Here is a 16,556-nt window from a genome sequence, read left to right as displayed (position 1 = left end):
GCAGTTGTTGAGCTGCAGGTCAACACGCTGCTGCTGCAACCTGCTGCTGCAACCTGCTGCTCAAAGTCTCAGCAACCGGCCATCAGTCAAGTTCACCGCTTACACTCCACACACACACACACACACACACACACACACACACACACACACACACACACACACACACACACACACACACACACACACACACACACACACACACACACACACACACACACACAGGGCGGCCAGACAAAATATACGGGAGGAAATTAACGACACATTTAAAAGCAACATGACCTTTTTAGATTGCCTCCAGAGCAATGAGAATCCTTGTGTGTGTGTGTGTGTGTGTGTGTGTGTGTGTGGGGGTGGAAGGAAGCTATTTATGCCTCGTATTAAACATGCAATCGTAAAGGCCAGCGCATAACGCAAAGTCATAAACGCTGGACGTGTCCCGCCGCCCGCTGGACACTTTCCACGAGCTCCCAACGCGTTTAATATTCATCCGTAAGAGAAGCTCAGACTGGAAATGTTCCTGTTGAAGCGCACCAGGTGAGTGTGTTGTTGTGCGTTGTTGTGCGTGATGTTGTTGTGCGTGATGTTGTTGTGCGTGATGTTGTTGTGCGTGTTGTTGTTGTGCGTGATGTTGTTGTGCGTGATGTTGTTGTGCGTGATGTTGTTGTGCGTGATGTTGTTGTTGTGCGTGATGATGTTGTGCGTGATGATGTTGTGCGTGATGTTGTTGTGCGTGATGTTGTTGTGCGTGATGTTGTTGTTGTGCGTGATGATGTTGTGCGTGTTGTTGTTGTTGTGCATGTTTTTGTGCGTGTTGTTGTTGTTGTCCGTGTTGTTGTTGTTGTGCGTGTTGTTGTTGTTGTGCGTGTTGTTGTACGTGTTGTACATATTGTTGTCGTGCGTGTGTTGTTGTGCACGTGTCGTTGTGTGTGTTGTTGTGTGATGTCGCGCGTGTTGTCGTGCGCGTGTTGTCGTGCGCGTGTTGTTGTGTGTGTCGCGCGTGATGTCGCGTGTGTGTTGTTGTGCATGTGTTGTTGTGCATGTGTTGTTGTGTGTGTGTAGTTGTGCGCGTGTTGTTGTGCGCGTGTTGTTGTGTGTGTGTAGTTGTGCGCGTGTTGTTGTGTGATGTCGCGCGTGTTGTTGTGTGATGTCGCGCGTGTTGTTGTGCGTGTGCTGGCGAAGCGATCACACTGTCGGTCTGAAAACGATTTCCAGTTTACACACAAACACACACACACACACACACACAAACACACACACACAAACACAAACACACACACACACGTCTGAAACCTTCCCCAGTCTTCTATTTTAGAGCGATCATTCAATTTTACTGCAAAATTGGAGCTCACAACTTTGATTTCACATTAAATAAATAACGATGCAACCTGTCGTTCAATATAAATACTCCGAGGTCCAGGAGGACAGATTTCTCCGAGAGACGTGGATACTCGAGTACATTTTGGAGTGTGTAGTGTGTTTCCTGTCTCTCATGCAAGGACAACGCTTGAGTTCTCTACTGAACATGCAGAACAGGAAGACGAGGAGCTCAGCTTTGGAGTGTGCATCGTGAATTAAATGTATTGCTACTGAAAATGTATTTTTTTGTATCCATCCAATGTTCAAGTGCTCCTCGGGAGAAGACAACATGATATTTGTTGTGAGCCCAGAGGGATTTGGCTCAAGTAGAATTATCAAAAGGAGGGATGCAGCGATTACTGGTCTCAAACCTTTTAAAACAGCACAAACAGTGAAGTTTGAACGCCTGTTTATTCCCCGTTTTCTGTGCATAAATTGTACATTGCAACACGGATGATTGACACACCGCACAATGCTTTGCATACAACTGGTACGTGCAGTTACTGCTTCTGTTGTAGGCTGCAATAACATCAATACAATGCATGTAAATAGGAATAAAAACACTCAGGAGGTCACACACACAAACCGCTAAAATAGAGTTTGTGACGAAGCGGTTTAATGTGCAGGGAGAGTTTTTGTGTTGATATTGTTTTGCAGCGGCCTGATGTTGGATCCACATGGATCCATGAAGGCAGTCATAATGGATCGATGAACATTGTCGAGAATGAACTTTCCTGTTGTTCCTAAAAATAGGAGACGCTGCTCTGAAACAGACCTGGATGTCTATTCTGAGCGTTAATGACTGATTTCAAACCACAAAACTCTACTGCCTCATTTCCCCACCTCTCTTGCCAACGGGGTCAAGTTACGATTATTTCAAGGCCAAGAATACATTGTAAACATTACTGTTTCCTTATTTTTGCTGTCTTGCTTCGTTTGAAAAAAAATTAAATTCCAAAGAAATTCCTGGAAACATTAAAACGCAGCACTTCCTGTTGCCAGAGAATTAAACCCCACATCTGCTTTTTGAAGCTTTTATGAACCACGTCACTAACAAATCATTATTCTGTTCCATTCGTTCCCAATAAAATAAAAAATGAATGGCTCATAAAGGTTTTATTCCGCCGTGCTTCGGAGTGACACTTACGTCGAGCAGTGTGTGTAGATGCTGGTCCTGGAAAACACTGTGAAGGAAATCTAGATCCTTTTCACTGCAGTCTGTCAAAGCGTGGATCTCCTCTAGACTGTCCAACACCTGAGAGACAGCCCCTGCAAAACAAACACACACACACACACACACACACACATTAGAGCAATGGTCCATCACCTTGAGGCTCTCTGAATGCGATCACATGGTGCGCATGCACTGAAGCACTTTCTGTTCACTAAAAGCAGTAAAGATAAAAAAGGTACAGAAAACAGAAAGATGGCCTAACAAACATTTAAGGGTAACGGGCATCACGACACACGGAGAACCAGTGGATACCTACGTTCTGCTGCTAGTAGTCCTAGCAGGTGGGAAGCATTCATGGAAACAGACAAACAAATAATCAGATTGACCGTTTTTGCAAAAATAAACACGGATGTTAATATCAATGTTAAAAACAGTTGGAAGCAAATATTGTAGGGCATTAGAAATGTGTCTGCAGGTGTTAGTGGTGGCAAACACCACAATGGGAAGTATTAATACTTTGCTTTTACAGCGTCTATGAGCTCGCTTAAAGATCAGGGCTTCAGCGGTTAGTTTCTTTGTACCGTACTGTAAAATAAAGTAACCAAATATTAAAAAAGGACAACCGCTAAGCCGTACGCCACATGTCCGTTCTGTGGCACAAATATTACACTTGAAGCCTGATTGGACGGATTTTCATCTGATATGTGATCTCACGATTACTGCGAGAATCCAGCTGCCGTGTGCCGTCACCCGCTTGCAGTAATGAGATAAAATATCAAACGGAAGAGAAGAACATGAGGCTGCATTTCCTGCTCAAACACGCATCGGATCCGTGTGTGTAGGGTTTGTGCTGAACGTTTGCTTTCTGGATGTGGTGTGAAAATAAAGCAGAACTTCAACCAGAGAATAAACAAGAGGAAGGAAATTAGAGGGAGGAAGCGTGTCAAGATGAAAGGATAACACATGTAAGGCCATGTGTGCTCGTTTCTGTTGTACCTGAGGAGGTGGGGTCTTCAGAGAAGTCGTGGAGCTCCTCGGGCGGGTCTCCATAGAAGGAATTAAACTTGTGACTGGACACCGCAGCCAGAACAGCCCCCTGAAACACAAGATGTATCCCACCATCTGCATAGTGCACTTTATACACTGTATTTTTGTGCCTCATTTTGTGCTATATTTCCTTACCATTTATAGCAATGTTTTATTTTGTATTTTTTGTATTCAATACCTGGTAAAATAAGCTTTTCATTGTACGGAGTAACTGTCTGTTATCTGTGCATATGGCGATACAAATATCTTGAATCATCGGACATGTGCTAATGGGGTCTGGAAAACAAGCCTCGAATGCTGCAAAATGAGACAATGCCTGCACACATGTCTGTGTGAGAGTGAATGTGAGTGTGAGTGTGTGTGTGTGTGTGTGTGTGCGCGTATGCAAACCTTCAGCTTCCTCCTGGAGTTGAACTTTCTCAGCTGTTCCACCGTCTCTGGCAGGTGGATCTTGTAGGCGTATCGGTCCCTCTCCTTGGAAATCCAGCACAGAAATGAACATTGTTTACAAAAGGTGAAGGCTTAAAAGAGAGACGCCGCATATTTCACACACAAAGATCAGTTAACTATTCATGAGAAGCACAACTCAACCTGTGAAAACGGTTACATAACTGCATTGCGAGGCTCTAGGAGAGAGCTTTGTCGAGTCTTGGACACAGAAACCACAGAGACTCAGCTTTTATAATTCAACGTGTAGAAAAGTAGTCTTAAGTTAATGTAGTTGGATATTTAGGGTTTCAGTATACCACTTGAAAGTCCCACCACCATGATTACTAAACAACAAAACCTGATCAGTGGCACATAAATACTGCAACATGTACGGGGTAAACATAACATTAACACATGTTTGCTCATTGGGACACTAAATTTAGTGACAAAAATGTACAAGCTGCACGGCAGTGCATGACAAGGCAATACGCACTGCCACAAATATGTATCAGTGACATGCATGCGTGTAAACAAAGCCGCTGTGGTTGATGTGGATAGATAAAAAAATGATGAAGTTGAGCAATAATGTTGAAGAGGATACATAAACCGGAATTCCTCTTTTTGATCTGCAGCTTTCTGACCAATGAGTGCCATGGTTTATGGTATTGTGGGAAGTGGATGGTGGCATGGTGCTGTATTCATATTTTTGTGGTGTATAATTAAGGGGGAAGAAGTCAACAACAGCTTCAAATGGACCTCGCAAACAGGAAGCGGGTTTGTCTAAACTCTAGCATTCGAACAATAGAGTAACTGACTAAAATGTCGCATTGTAAGCAGGGAGATGCCCCTTATAAACGTGAAGATTTGTGTCAGGCGGCTCCTCGACGACGAGTCTCTCAGTTGAATTGTCATCTGTAAGTACCCCTCCATCACTGTCCACGGAAGACGACACAATAAAAGCCTCCTCTGACAACCCGTGACAAGCAGAAACACCACTGTGCCGGCGCTCGCTGTCATTGTTTTCCTGTGTGAAGCGCCGTGGCAGCCGAGCGACTGACGGCTTTGGGCAACGTGGCTTCACTATGCTGCTGGAAACTTTCTCAAAAAGTCGAAACTTTTAATGCACGTCCTAGAGGCTTCCCACGCACCAAAGCAGGGAATACTTTTTCAGAGTTTTGAGGGGATTTGTTTCCATGTTGCAGGCCGTCACGATTAAGTAGTGATACTGATGTCATAACTCAGCTGAAAGGGTCTTTGCTGATGCTGCATTCAGGAAAAATGCAGTCAATCTAGAGCAGAAACCTCAAATTGATGTACAAACCCGTCTAATCAGTTTCCCCACCGACAAACAAACAACAAAGCGTTACCTTCAGCCAGGGGTGGTTCAGGGCCTCGTAGACGGTGATCCTCTCTGCGGGGTCCAGCATCAGCATGCGCCTCACCAGGTCCTTGGCGCTCTCTGAGATTTGGGCCCATTGGCGTGGATTCATCTGCACACAACAGATATATAAAACGGGGAGTTCAGGAACGCATCAGGTTTCTGGGATTGGTCCTGTAGCTCACACACGAGCACCAAAGTCTAATCCTCCACGTGGAGCTATGTGCACGTTTAACTGATGCGAAGAACGGGTTTAACTAGAGCAGGGGTCTCAAATCAATCTGGCTTGGGGCCACCGCTGGTATTGTGAGATCATCGGAGATATTTATTTACTTTTACATTCATAAAAAGGCAACCAGCAGTTTCTATACATTTTTATATTAGTTTTTAACAGTGCAAATATATTTATATTTTTTTAAATAACTTATTGAAACTGCACCGAACCAACAAATGCAATCCCTGAATACATTTGTACTTTATTCTATTTCTTGCCAGACACCTGGCAGCACTTCTGCTCACACAGCTGAGCCACATTGACCCTGATCCAGGTCACAGTATAGAAACCCCGATCCAGGTCACAGTATAGAAACCTTGATCCAGGTCACAGTATAGAAACCCTGATCCAGGTCACAGTGAAACCCTGAGTACAGCTTCACGATAGGCATCACTAAGCCTGGACCTGTAAATAATAATCAAGCCCACTAGGAAAGCAGGGTCCATAACCCATCTTGGATCATCAAGTTCAGAAACATCCATTCTGCCATCTTCCATGAATTTCTTCACTTCTGCTCTTAACTCAAAACATCTCTTCAGGACATTTCCGCTCATGCATAGCCAAGGACTGTTGTCACTCTTCAGCAGGTAGCATCATGTTTATATTTACAGTCACAGCTGTCTGAGCTACTTTCATCTCAGGGATAGAACTTGACTCATGGTTTGAAAGAAATTACACCGCCAAACTGCATGCTGGGTAAAGCCCGCCCACTCTTCCTGCACAAGAGGAGTCCTCCTAACCTTGTAGTCAGTCACACCAGATACAAAGCCTTAATTAGCTACTTTTGTTGCGTTACGTATTTGTAGCAGTTTGTTACAAAGTGAAACCAAATTACAAACAGTGTAGCTCCTATCAAATTTGGTACTCAAAACCAGGAAGTTAATGTTCGCAACGGGTAATAATTGCAATGTTTACCTTGTTTTCTCTTCTAAATAAGTTGGACAAATGTTGGAATTTGTTTATTTTGCCGTGTTCCCAGATCTCAGCCATTCGCTCCGAGAGCACAATGTTATTTTACCCATTGGAGGTACGCATGGCCCAAAATAACAGGATCGTCATATCAATGACCCTCTGCTCTGACCTTGTATTTGCCCTTGCAGATGGCTTCAAACAGGCGCTCCTTGGTGCCGTAGAAAGGCAGACAGCCTGAGAGGAGGATGAAGAGGATGACTCCGCAGCCCCACACGTCTACAGGTTTACCGTATGGCTCTCTCTTCACCACCTCGGGGGCCATGAAGTGGGGCGTTCCTACCCGACCTGGGGCGAGAGGGAAGTCAGGTCATCACAGTGTACACAACTACAAGAATACGCACACACATGAGCAAAATCCTTGACACAATGATGCTAAATAAGACTTCTTTATTTCTCATAAATGTCTATTTTCGTGGTCTCTGAAGAAGAAAAAGGAAGTGTTTTTGTACAAGTTATGAAACTATGTATTTCATATTGAGATTGTATGCTGAGAAGACAAAAGAGGAATCAAAACATTAATGTGGGTTTCTCTTATTTCTAGATAACAGCTAAAAAACTAGACAGCTTTTCATGTCCAGGTTAAAAATTAAAGCTTAATTTTTAAGATTTTTTGAGATGAGATAATCGTTTATTAGTCCGGCAGCGGGGACATTTACAGGATTTTAGTGTGCAAAGTGAAGAGGACTTTACAAAAGCTCAGAATGCCAATTATGCTCTTTTGATTGACGGTTAATGGCAGTCTTCAAATTGTTGCATTTCTTTCCAATACATACTGTATAAATATCGTTTTGACGCATGTACTTTGCCAAAGAGGAAGAATTCTCCGGGGTGTGAATTTTCAGATTTACATGACGTGATCTTGATATAGAGCAACACACTGCATGTTTGTGTTTTATTTTCATATTTCGTGAAGCATGGCATGCACAAAAGGTGCGACAGCCTGTTCATAGCTGCTTTGCAGCTTTATTTATAGTTTATATATTTCCTTAAGCAAAGTTCGACTATAATGACTATTCATGTTTGCAGTGTGTGCGGTTGTGTTTACTGTACCTCCGGCCACCAGTCCCGACTCTCCGAGCTGGATGGCGACTCCGAACCCCCCCAACTTCACCGGAGCGGAGTTCTCTTTGGACGCCAGCAGCACGCAGTGAGGCTGAGAACCAGAGGAGAGGAAAGAGAGGAGTGATGTGATGCTAGTTAAAGAGAGACACCCTATAAATAAAACAAATCACATGTGCAAGACACACCCAAAACCATCACCCACCACGACCACACACAGACACAAGTAACCCGTCTTAAGCAGAACGTCAGTTTGTTTTAGTAACAATCCAGTCATTTCCTACATTTTATTCTAAAGAAGATGTTTGAAAATCAGGGAAAAAGTTAAAATACAGTGACTGCTGGAGGAGAAATTAATCAACTTGCAAATTATTTTTTAGCTAAACACTCTTGTGCGGGGGAAGAGGGATGTTAGAATTCTGCAATGTCACATTGTTCTCTTAACCGTGACTTTTTTTTTCTGATTTGCTTTAAGTAGAAGCAGCTTCTTCTTGCATCCTTTCACATTCTCTCCTTTGGATTTCCTTACAGCTCACTTCAAGTAAAACATGTTGTGGTTGCTCATGCACATATATGCACGCCTATCTGATACGCGTACGTATGGCACACACACACACACACACAATTGGCTGTTAATACCGCCTGTGCTCAGACCCAAGGTTTCATAACACGACTGTGTGATTAACATTCAAGAGCAGATGTGCGATTCCTCTGACCCTTTGCCTACGCGTTTAGCTCGGGAGGTTGACGGCAGCTAATGTCTCCGGGGTGGCAATTTAAACCTGGCCCTGCTTTAATTACTGTGAGGGCATGCGCTGGTATTTTGGGAGGCTTTTTTTTCTTCACGGTCGGCTACACTCGGCGGATACCTCCATATTATACCCGGAGCCCAAAGTGGAAAAGCATATTGTGTCCATACAATTGCAGCATTGCTCTGTGATCCCACCGCTCGCTCGCATGCGTGTAATCAGAAGGTCTGCCCTAAGCCCCGCCTTCCTCTGTATCTCAGCCTGAGCTCTGTGAGGAAAGAGGGGGTTGACCACAGCAGAAAGTTTTTTTTACTGTACAACACCACCACATTCTGCACTTCAGCATTCGTCTGTATACTTTCGACAGCACAGCTGGCGAGGACACACGTCTTCACTGAGAGAGGGAACTAACTACGCAGAACTGTTCTCATCTGAACTTTAAATATTTGGAATATGGACAACAGTGGGAAGTTGAGTACACAATGACAGAAGGAAGGGACTGTGAATTTAATGAGGACAGCATATTGTACAGATTCAGTTCGAGGGAATGAACTGAAGTGACCGGGAGGAAAAGAAAAACAACTACAAAAAGCAACAAAAAAAAAAAAAGGAGATACGACTCTCCGGCAGAGTTTATATGCAAGAAGAAAGAAGTGCAAACATTTCCTTTATGGACTTCAATGACTGGGTGAGTACTTTGATAAGTTCCACTTTGAAATGTTTCTCAGTTTGTTACAAGACGAGGGCAGCGTGCTGAGAGCAAAGCATGCGCTTTTCCTTTTACTGTTTGAGTTACTGATCTTTTCATATGAACTGACTGGACGTGCACTGCTGGTTGTTCAACTGGTTGAGTGCATTATGTTAAAATTATAATACTAGAACTCACGAGTCCTGCACTTCTATTCATAGATGACATCAGGCAGAAAGTAAAGACCGGCTCACCTGCACAATATCATCAATGCTGGTCAGCTGGTGTTATATGTGATTATTGAGGGCAGGATTAAGGCTGATTTAGGGCTAATCCATACAGCTGGACCACACAAGGCTGCACTAATGAATCCAAAACTTTACCATGTGAAGCAAAAAAGCAAAAACACTTAATCCCAAAAATATTCCACGCTTGTTTCCTCCCCGTTTCGCAGGACTGAGGATCACAAAGACCACCATGACGAAACACATCTCCACCCCGTCCGCCACAACCACGTTCCAGACCCCAAACAGCTCTTTTTCTCTCATGGAGGCTGACGAGATGAACTTCACGGCGACCCAACAAACCTGCGTGGATTACGGCGCGCTGCAGAGCCTGCTGGCGGTGCTCTACACTATAATCTTCGTCCTGGGTCTCGTTGGGAACCTGGTGGCTCTGTTGGTTTTCTTCTGCGTCCCCTCCAAGAAGAACTCGGTGCGGGTCTTCCTCATAAACATCGCTTTTGCCGACCTGCTGCTGGTGGCGTGTCTGCCGTTCAGGATACTCTACCACAGCCAGGGCAACGTCTGGACCCTGGGTCCCACCTTGTGTAAAGTGGTGGGCAACCTCTTCTACATGAACATGTACATCAGCGTCACGCTGCTGGGGTTGATCAGCGTGGACCGATACCTGAAGATCCACCGAGGCGCGAGGGTGCGGCACAGACTGCGGTCCACGAGGTGGAGCACTGGCCTCTGTGCCGTCGTCTGGATCGTGGCCTTCGCTTTGACGTTGGTGCTCCTGATGTCAAAGAATCACTCGCAGTTGGACAGGTTGGTGACACCTGTAGGTAGCGATGTGTCCTTTCGTGTCGAGTAATCCAGGTAGATTTTGGTGAAGCGCGTATCGAGGCTTGTGTCGATGGCGTATGCGGTGACGTTCGAAGCCTCGCCAGCCGGCCGTACCACGTGACTGATTCAGAAAATGGTTTGTGGGTTTCTAACCACTGACCCACAGTCACATCACAACCCTCTCCCAATTGGTTTCGAGTTTTGATTTTGACCCCGCCATTATATCATAAAGATAGACACAATATTAATAAGTTTATTATTATTATTATTATTATTTAAAGCTTCACACACCAAAGCCATGGTGACGTTATGATCACTCTGCTTGTTTTACATTTATTGTCCACTTGTGGTGCAGTAGAGCAGATGAAGCTCCGTGAAGCTTCGGCCCATGAGCGAACCAATTGGATGGAAAGCTTCAATGCTTCAGGAAGCTTCATCTCGCCATCACTACCTGTAGGGCTGCCCCCTCTTAAACCATGCTGAATTACTTATATCCAAGAGATTGAGAGTGCTGCTTTTGAAAGATTCTTTGTTTTTACGACTCCATTAATCACCGCAATGTGTTCGCCGACTCCGTATTCTTTGGAGTCGAGGACGCTGCAATCTATTTGCGGAGTCCTGCTGTTTTTGTGCTCCCAATTCCAGCAGACGTGCCATGTTTCTGTTTCCAGGTGTTTCCACTACAAGGTGCTCCAGAAGGCGAAGTGGAAAGCCTACATCAACATATGCATGCTGGCCGTCTTCTGGCTCGTCTTCGTCTCTCTGGTGGCGTCTTATGGGAAGATCGCGCTCAAGCTCCAGAGAGCGTCGCAGGAGAAGCCGGACCTGCCCAACGCCTCCCGCTACACCCGAACCGCCATGAAGTCCTTCTTCATCCTCTTCCTCTTCACCGTCTGTTTCGTCCCCTACCACATGGTCAGGGTGTTCTACATAAAGACCCAGATCACGGACACGTCGTGTTTCTGGCGGGGCGTCGCTGACAAAGCCAACGAGGTGGCTCTGCTGTTTTCGGCCCTCAACAGCTGCCTGGACCCCGTCATGTACTTCCTGTTGTCCTCCTCGGTGAGGAAGGAGGTGCTGCGCCTGGTGGGCAGCGTGCTTTGTGTGCGAGATGTCGGGGGAGTCAGCGGCAGCAGCTCCAGCGTCGAGCCGGACGGCAAGAGCGGGCGGGCGAGCAGAGGCCAGGGCAGCGTCAGCTTCAGCAGCCATTTGAAGGAGAAGACAACTATTGGATCCAGCCAAGCCGGAATGTAAAAAGGCACTGCGAGACAGCGAGTCTCCATCGTCTCCAAAGTAAACATGACAGCAACCGCGCTGCTGAGGAAACAGGGCGGCGGCAGCGGGGAGATTGAGGTTGACTCTCGCTCTCCTCAACATGTGCATCCATTTGCTGCTGTCGCCTGAGTGAACGACGGCGGCTGAGATTTTCCGCTGTGCAATGCAGGAACTAATCTTACAGGATTATCATGAATTATACATCTCTTCATCTGCAGTGAACAAACATACCTGGTATTAAAAAAAAAAAAAGAAAAAAAAAGTGGAGCAACAGCAGCTGCATCAGTTTATTTATCCTGTGTGAACGAATTAAACATTTTTCTGATGTTAGCTCCTTAAATTTGTATTCTAATTGTGTTATTTTGCTGAAATTTGCATATGTGAAGTGTGGCTTTTTATTTTAAGCAACAACCTCCTATCCAGTTATTTGAGATGAGAGCTGGTGGATAACAGCAATCTGCTGTGTGTGCAGGTGGGAACATTAGCAGGATTGGATGAAGGCAAAGATGCACTTTGTACTGCAACTGTATTTGTACAGTTGTATTCTGCTTTAGTCGGTATTTATGCAAGGTTGCTTGAGGCTTTGGTGTATGTAAATGTTTTGGCATATTTGGGTCCATTTGTTGAAGAGACTTCATTTTCAATCAAGCATAAATGCGAACGGGTGAGGAGTGTTTCAAGACAACAAGTTTACCGTGTGTGTACTCGGCACCAGCGGTGATGCACAGTTGTGAACAGCATGAGATGACAGGAACTGATGGTGATACATACACAGGATGACCTTTCTTTAAAAAAAAAACACACACACACACAACCTATTAACGCAGTGTTCTGCTGATATGGATGATGCATCATATTGAGGTAGTTTACACTAAACGCTTTGAACAATTAAGTGCCACATTTTGTTTTAGAAGAGAAAAACAGGACTCTCCGTATGCACAATTAAATACTGAGATTTCACTCACAATTAAAAATGAATAACTGTGTTCATTACGTATATTCTGTTGATTTTTTTCCCCCCGCAAAGACAAAAACTAAACTTGAGCTTACAGCCGCGCGTGTGGCTGTGAGGCTGTACATGCTAACGCTAGCAACATGGTCAGAATATTAGTGCTAACATGTTGACGTGTAGCTGGTACCACCAAAGGTATTATCTTGGTACTTGCTTATCTGAACCAAAGTTATAGTTTTACTATTATAAAATGATTTTCTGTCAATCCACAGAGCCAGTAGCATGCTAACGTTTTTTTTTTTCATCTACAGAGAAGAGCTGCTAACGGCTGGAACCAGAGAATGTTTATAATGTTTAAATCAATCAACAATCAAATGTGTTGATTCACTTTCTGGTGATTGACTGAATGATCAATTATTTCAGTTCAAGCAAAAGTTAATTTATCATATTATCAATGTAGCGTAACCAGTGAAAGCTGAACTACAGATCCCAACAAAAAAAGGATTTGTGAATTTATTTACTGAAATCAGAAATCAAGTAGTTCAGAAATACAAACAATGGACCAACGCGTGACCCTACAGACAACGAATGCCTCTTTTCATTCAGTCACATTTAAAGGAAAAAAGGACGCCGACGACATCAAAGCTGGACTTTCACAACAAATTATGATGATCACAAGCTTCCAGAGAAGCTTTCACCGAGATGAAAGTGTCGGGCGTTACAGACAGAAAACCACTCTTTCTAAAAAGCTTTTTTGATATGTAAAAAACATCTTCTCCTACTAAGTGCCGGGTCTAGACTTTGCACCGTATTTACTTGTTTTCAAAGCATACACAACCAACTGACAATTTAAATTTAAATAGAGCAATGGGTCAATCGATATAGATCCTACAGTTTGTTGACAGCACATCCAACTCCCTCGGCTACAACTAGCGCAGCAGTGCCACCGCAAGGCGGAATCGAACAACCGGCAGTGTCTAGATCACTGCCGTGTAGTTAAGACCGTGTGTTACGTTTGTGAAAATAAATAAATACAACCTTGAAGAGGAAGATCGCAAAATGTGTCCTTAACTGTTCTTATAATAATGAATGCAGTGCACCAGGTTTCATGTCGAGCTGATTAAAATACACACGGCGTACCGCACTTAAATACACACAACTTCATACCTGGCGGTTTCGGTTCTCACACACATTACTCTCAATCACCACGCATGGTAATTCAGGAAGTAGAACCAAACCTAGCATAAGTAACACCAACCCAAACACACAGATAAGAAACCAGCTCTGAAGTTTGGTGAGGAAGCAGGAAGTGGCAGAAAAGCTTTGCGTCAAGCCGGCCGCTCACTGCCGTTGCCCTGCCTCTGTGAATAGTTTAATTTGTTTTTTTTTTGTCTTTGAAAGATCCCGTCAGCGCTCCGGTCACAGGTATGTAGAACTCCATCATGATCTGGAGGCTCTTGTGGATACGTACTCTCATTCGCTGAATGTCAATCACTTGTAATACCATAGAAAATGGAAAAATTAAAATAGTTAAATGAAACTAATGAAAATATTGCATGAGATTACAGTAATTTCTCACTTTTGCCGAAAGTGCTTTGTACTTTTTCTTCTCGTAAACACACACACACACACACACACACACACACACACACACACACACACACACACACACACGAGGTGTGCGAGCAGAGGATTGACTAATAATTAGTGTCAATCTGCTCGACCATATTTAGAACATCATAAAATTGAAGCAGAGAATACATGAAGAATGAATTCTAAAACGCTTAAATAAGGTTATCTTATTTCTGCTCATTTTTCGGTGGTTATACACACACACACACACACACACACACACACACGCTGAAGTACCACTCATTCTCTCCATCTATCACGATCACGTCACACCTAGAGGAGTAAAACGACTTTTTGAACTTGCTGATGGAACGTTTCTGTGTGTTTCTCTGTCGTCTCTTAGCCACCATCTTCCTACAGATCAAAATGGAGTACACGCCGCACACTTTCCCCCCGGGCAACGCTTCCCTCTCCTCCTCTGTCCTCTCCCTCTGCCCCACCGCCGCCACGCTCTTCTTCCTCCCCGCCGCCTACACGCTCCTCTTCCTCGCCGCTCTGCCGGGCAACGTGCTGTCTCTGTGGGTGTTCCTGCGGCGCATCACCGCCGTCTCCCCCGTCCACGTGTACCTGTCCCACCTGAGCGTTTCCAATCTGACGCTGGCCCTGACCGCGCCCTTCCTCGCGGCCTACTTCGCCTGGGGCGCCGCCTGGACCCGGAGCGGCTTCCTGTGCCAGCTGGTTCTGCACGGCATCACCCCGGTGTTCCACATCAACGTGAACATCAGCATGACGATCCTCACCTTGGTGGCCTTCAGCCGCTTCGCCGCCCTCATCCAGCACACCCACGCCTCCAGGCCGAGCGGCTGCGTAGCGCTGCTGCCGCGCGGCTTCTTCGCCCGGCTCACGCGGGCCTCCTTCGCCAGCCGGGTGTGTGCCGGCGTGTGGGCGGCGGCGGTCGGGTGCACGGTGCCGGTGACGGTTTACTACTCTGTGAACGAAGCCAAGGCGAGCGGCGAAGCGGCTGCGGCGGATGGGTGCGTGGAGGTGTGCTACAACCCGGCGGTGGAGATCGGGGGCGGTCTGTCTGCGGCGCTCGCCGTGATCGCCGTCGCCCTGTTCTTCGTGTTTTACCTGCTGGTGCTGCTGTCCAACATGACGGTGTTGAGGCACATCAGACGCTCGCGGCGCTGCACAAGAGTCACGACCTCCCAGAGCCTGCTGGGTAGGGTGCTCCGCAACATCGTGGTCATCCAGGTGGCTATGAGCTGTAACATGAATCTACATCAGAAAACCAATGTCATCCATATTTTACCTGAATCTCTTTTTCTAACCAACTCCTCTCAGGTTGTTCTTTCAGTTTGCCTGCTGCCGTACCACATCTTCAAACCCGTCTTCATTTCTTTGGCAATCGAGCACCATCAACTGATGTATTCGCCTGGCCCCGACATCTGCAGCCACTGTCATCCACTCGCCTCCGTCGTGGAGGTGCCTAAATGTCACCTGGATGCAAATCAATGCTATTCTTTACCACCTCACGGAGATATCGGGTATACAGTGCGATGACGAGTTTCTCTCTCCTCTTCCTCCAGCTCAAGAACTGCCTTCTGCTTCTGGTTGCACTGAGAGGAGCATCGGACCCTTTGATGTACTACCTGTTAGACCAGACCTTCCGTCGTCAAACCCTCAGACTTTTAAGGTGCAACCACAGCCGCCCCGGAGGCAGAGAGATGTGTTCGGTCATGGGAAGTGACAATCAGAGGACCGGACACTTGGAGGATGGAACCGTGGATTTAACTCAAGGAAGTGTTTTGTAGCCGGCAAATGAAGCCTGAGGTTTAAAAACGAATAATGTGACGGCGCCCCGGTGGACAAGAGGTTAATATATAAATAAATTAAAACCGCAAGGCCTTATCTAGCCATGTCACTTCTTCTTTCACGGAACCAAAAATAAAAATAAAGTGTTGAAAAACGTGTGACTTTCAAATGCACAAAGGAAATGTTTGTCGAGCAGCCGCCATGTGCAACAACAGGCTTTAAATATTTGATATCCATGTGTGCTCAAGCTTGTTCCGTAATTGTGTCTAAATTATTGAGGAAGGGATTACAGAATGTGCGCTGGTGTTTGTGGAGAAGGTGTTGGAGACTGTATCGGGAGACTTTTTCAAGAAGACAATGTTCTGTGAAGTGTGGCCCTTTGCAGATGCGTGTCGCCCGAGGGGCCTGGACTTTGCAGACTGAAGCAGACAGCGGAGAGAAACAGACACACACACACACACACACACACACACACACACATGCATGCATGCATACGTACGTACAGACACAGGCCAGAGGAAAAACACACAGCACGCATAAAAGAAATGGAGCCAGGAGAATTCACACGTAGAGAGGGAGATGGCAGGAAGAGGAGAGAATAATAATGAGTGATGTGCTGAGCTACGAGCCACAGTGTGAGCCTCTACCGCTTGTAATGTACTGTAGCTGGAGGGATACTATCTGACAAAAAGTCTCATGTTTGTGTCAGAAGGAGGGGGACACAGACTCGGGCTTAATAGAAAAAA

At 45.5% G+C, this 16,556-nt stretch overlaps 3 protein-coding genes across 7 annotated transcripts in view; 2 read left to right on the top strand and 1 right to left on the bottom strand.

Annotated features, from left to right (window-relative positions):
* Nucleotides 1-16,556, bottom strand: part of caska (calcium/calmodulin-dependent serine protein kinase a) — a gene marked incomplete at its 5' end in the record, with an annotated part of 103,402 nt that overhangs the window by 28,258 nt on the left and 58,588 nt on the right. For 3 of the 5 annotated variants that reach the window (XM_079231352.1, XM_079231353.1, XM_079231355.1), the window contains 7 exons: nucleotides 2,504-2,625; nucleotides 2,847-2,864; nucleotides 3,527-3,626; nucleotides 3,968-4,051; nucleotides 5,374-5,496; nucleotides 6,740-6,915; nucleotides 7,681-7,783. In XM_079231352.1, coding sequence (XP_079087478.1) covers nucleotides 2,504-2,625; nucleotides 2,847-2,864; nucleotides 3,527-3,626; nucleotides 3,968-4,051; nucleotides 5,374-5,496; nucleotides 6,740-6,915; nucleotides 7,681-7,783 — 726 coding nt within the window. The remainder of the gene's footprint in view (nucleotides 1-2,503; nucleotides 2,626-2,846; nucleotides 2,865-3,526; nucleotides 3,627-3,967; nucleotides 4,052-5,373; nucleotides 5,497-6,739; nucleotides 6,916-7,680; nucleotides 7,784-16,556) is intronic. The other 2 variants (XM_079231351.1, XM_079231354.1) reach the window with 1 other exon arrangement.
* gpr34b (G protein-coupled receptor 34b) lies at nucleotides 8,817-11,753 on the top strand. The gene is made up of 3 exons (XM_079231328.1): nucleotides 8,817-9,126; nucleotides 9,581-10,178; nucleotides 10,868-11,753. Exons 2-3 carry the CDS (start codon nucleotides 9,604-9,606, stop codon nucleotides 11,448-11,450), a joined length of 1,158 nt encoding a protein of 385 aa, XP_079087454.1. The 5' UTR covers nucleotides 8,817-9,126; nucleotides 9,581-9,603; the 3' UTR covers nucleotides 11,451-11,753.
* On the top strand, nucleotides 14,422-15,809 carry gpr82 (G protein-coupled receptor 82; the record flags this gene model as incomplete). The annotated part of the gene is made up of 3 exons (XM_079230421.1): nucleotides 14,422-15,249; nucleotides 15,340-15,480; nucleotides 15,585-15,809. 3 exons carry the CDS (start codon nucleotides 14,422-14,424, stop codon nucleotides 15,807-15,809), a joined length of 1,194 nt encoding a protein of 397 aa, XP_079086547.1.

This window comes from Taurulus bubalis (assembly GCF_910589615.1).
Source record: "Taurulus bubalis genome assembly, chromosome: 15".
NCBI lineage: Eukaryota > Metazoa > Chordata > Actinopteri > Perciformes > Cottidae > Taurulus > Taurulus bubalis.
This window is presented reverse-complemented; position numbering and strand designations above follow the sequence as displayed.

Coding starts and splice junctions, on each gene's coding strand:
- gpr34b (XM_079231328.1), top strand. CDS start 9,604: ATGACGAAACACATCTCCACCCCGTCCGCCACAACCACGTTCCAGACC. Junction 10,179..10,867: donor AATCACTCGCAGTTGGACAG/GTTGGTGACACC, acceptor TTCTGTTTCCAG/GTGTTTCCACTACAAGGTGC.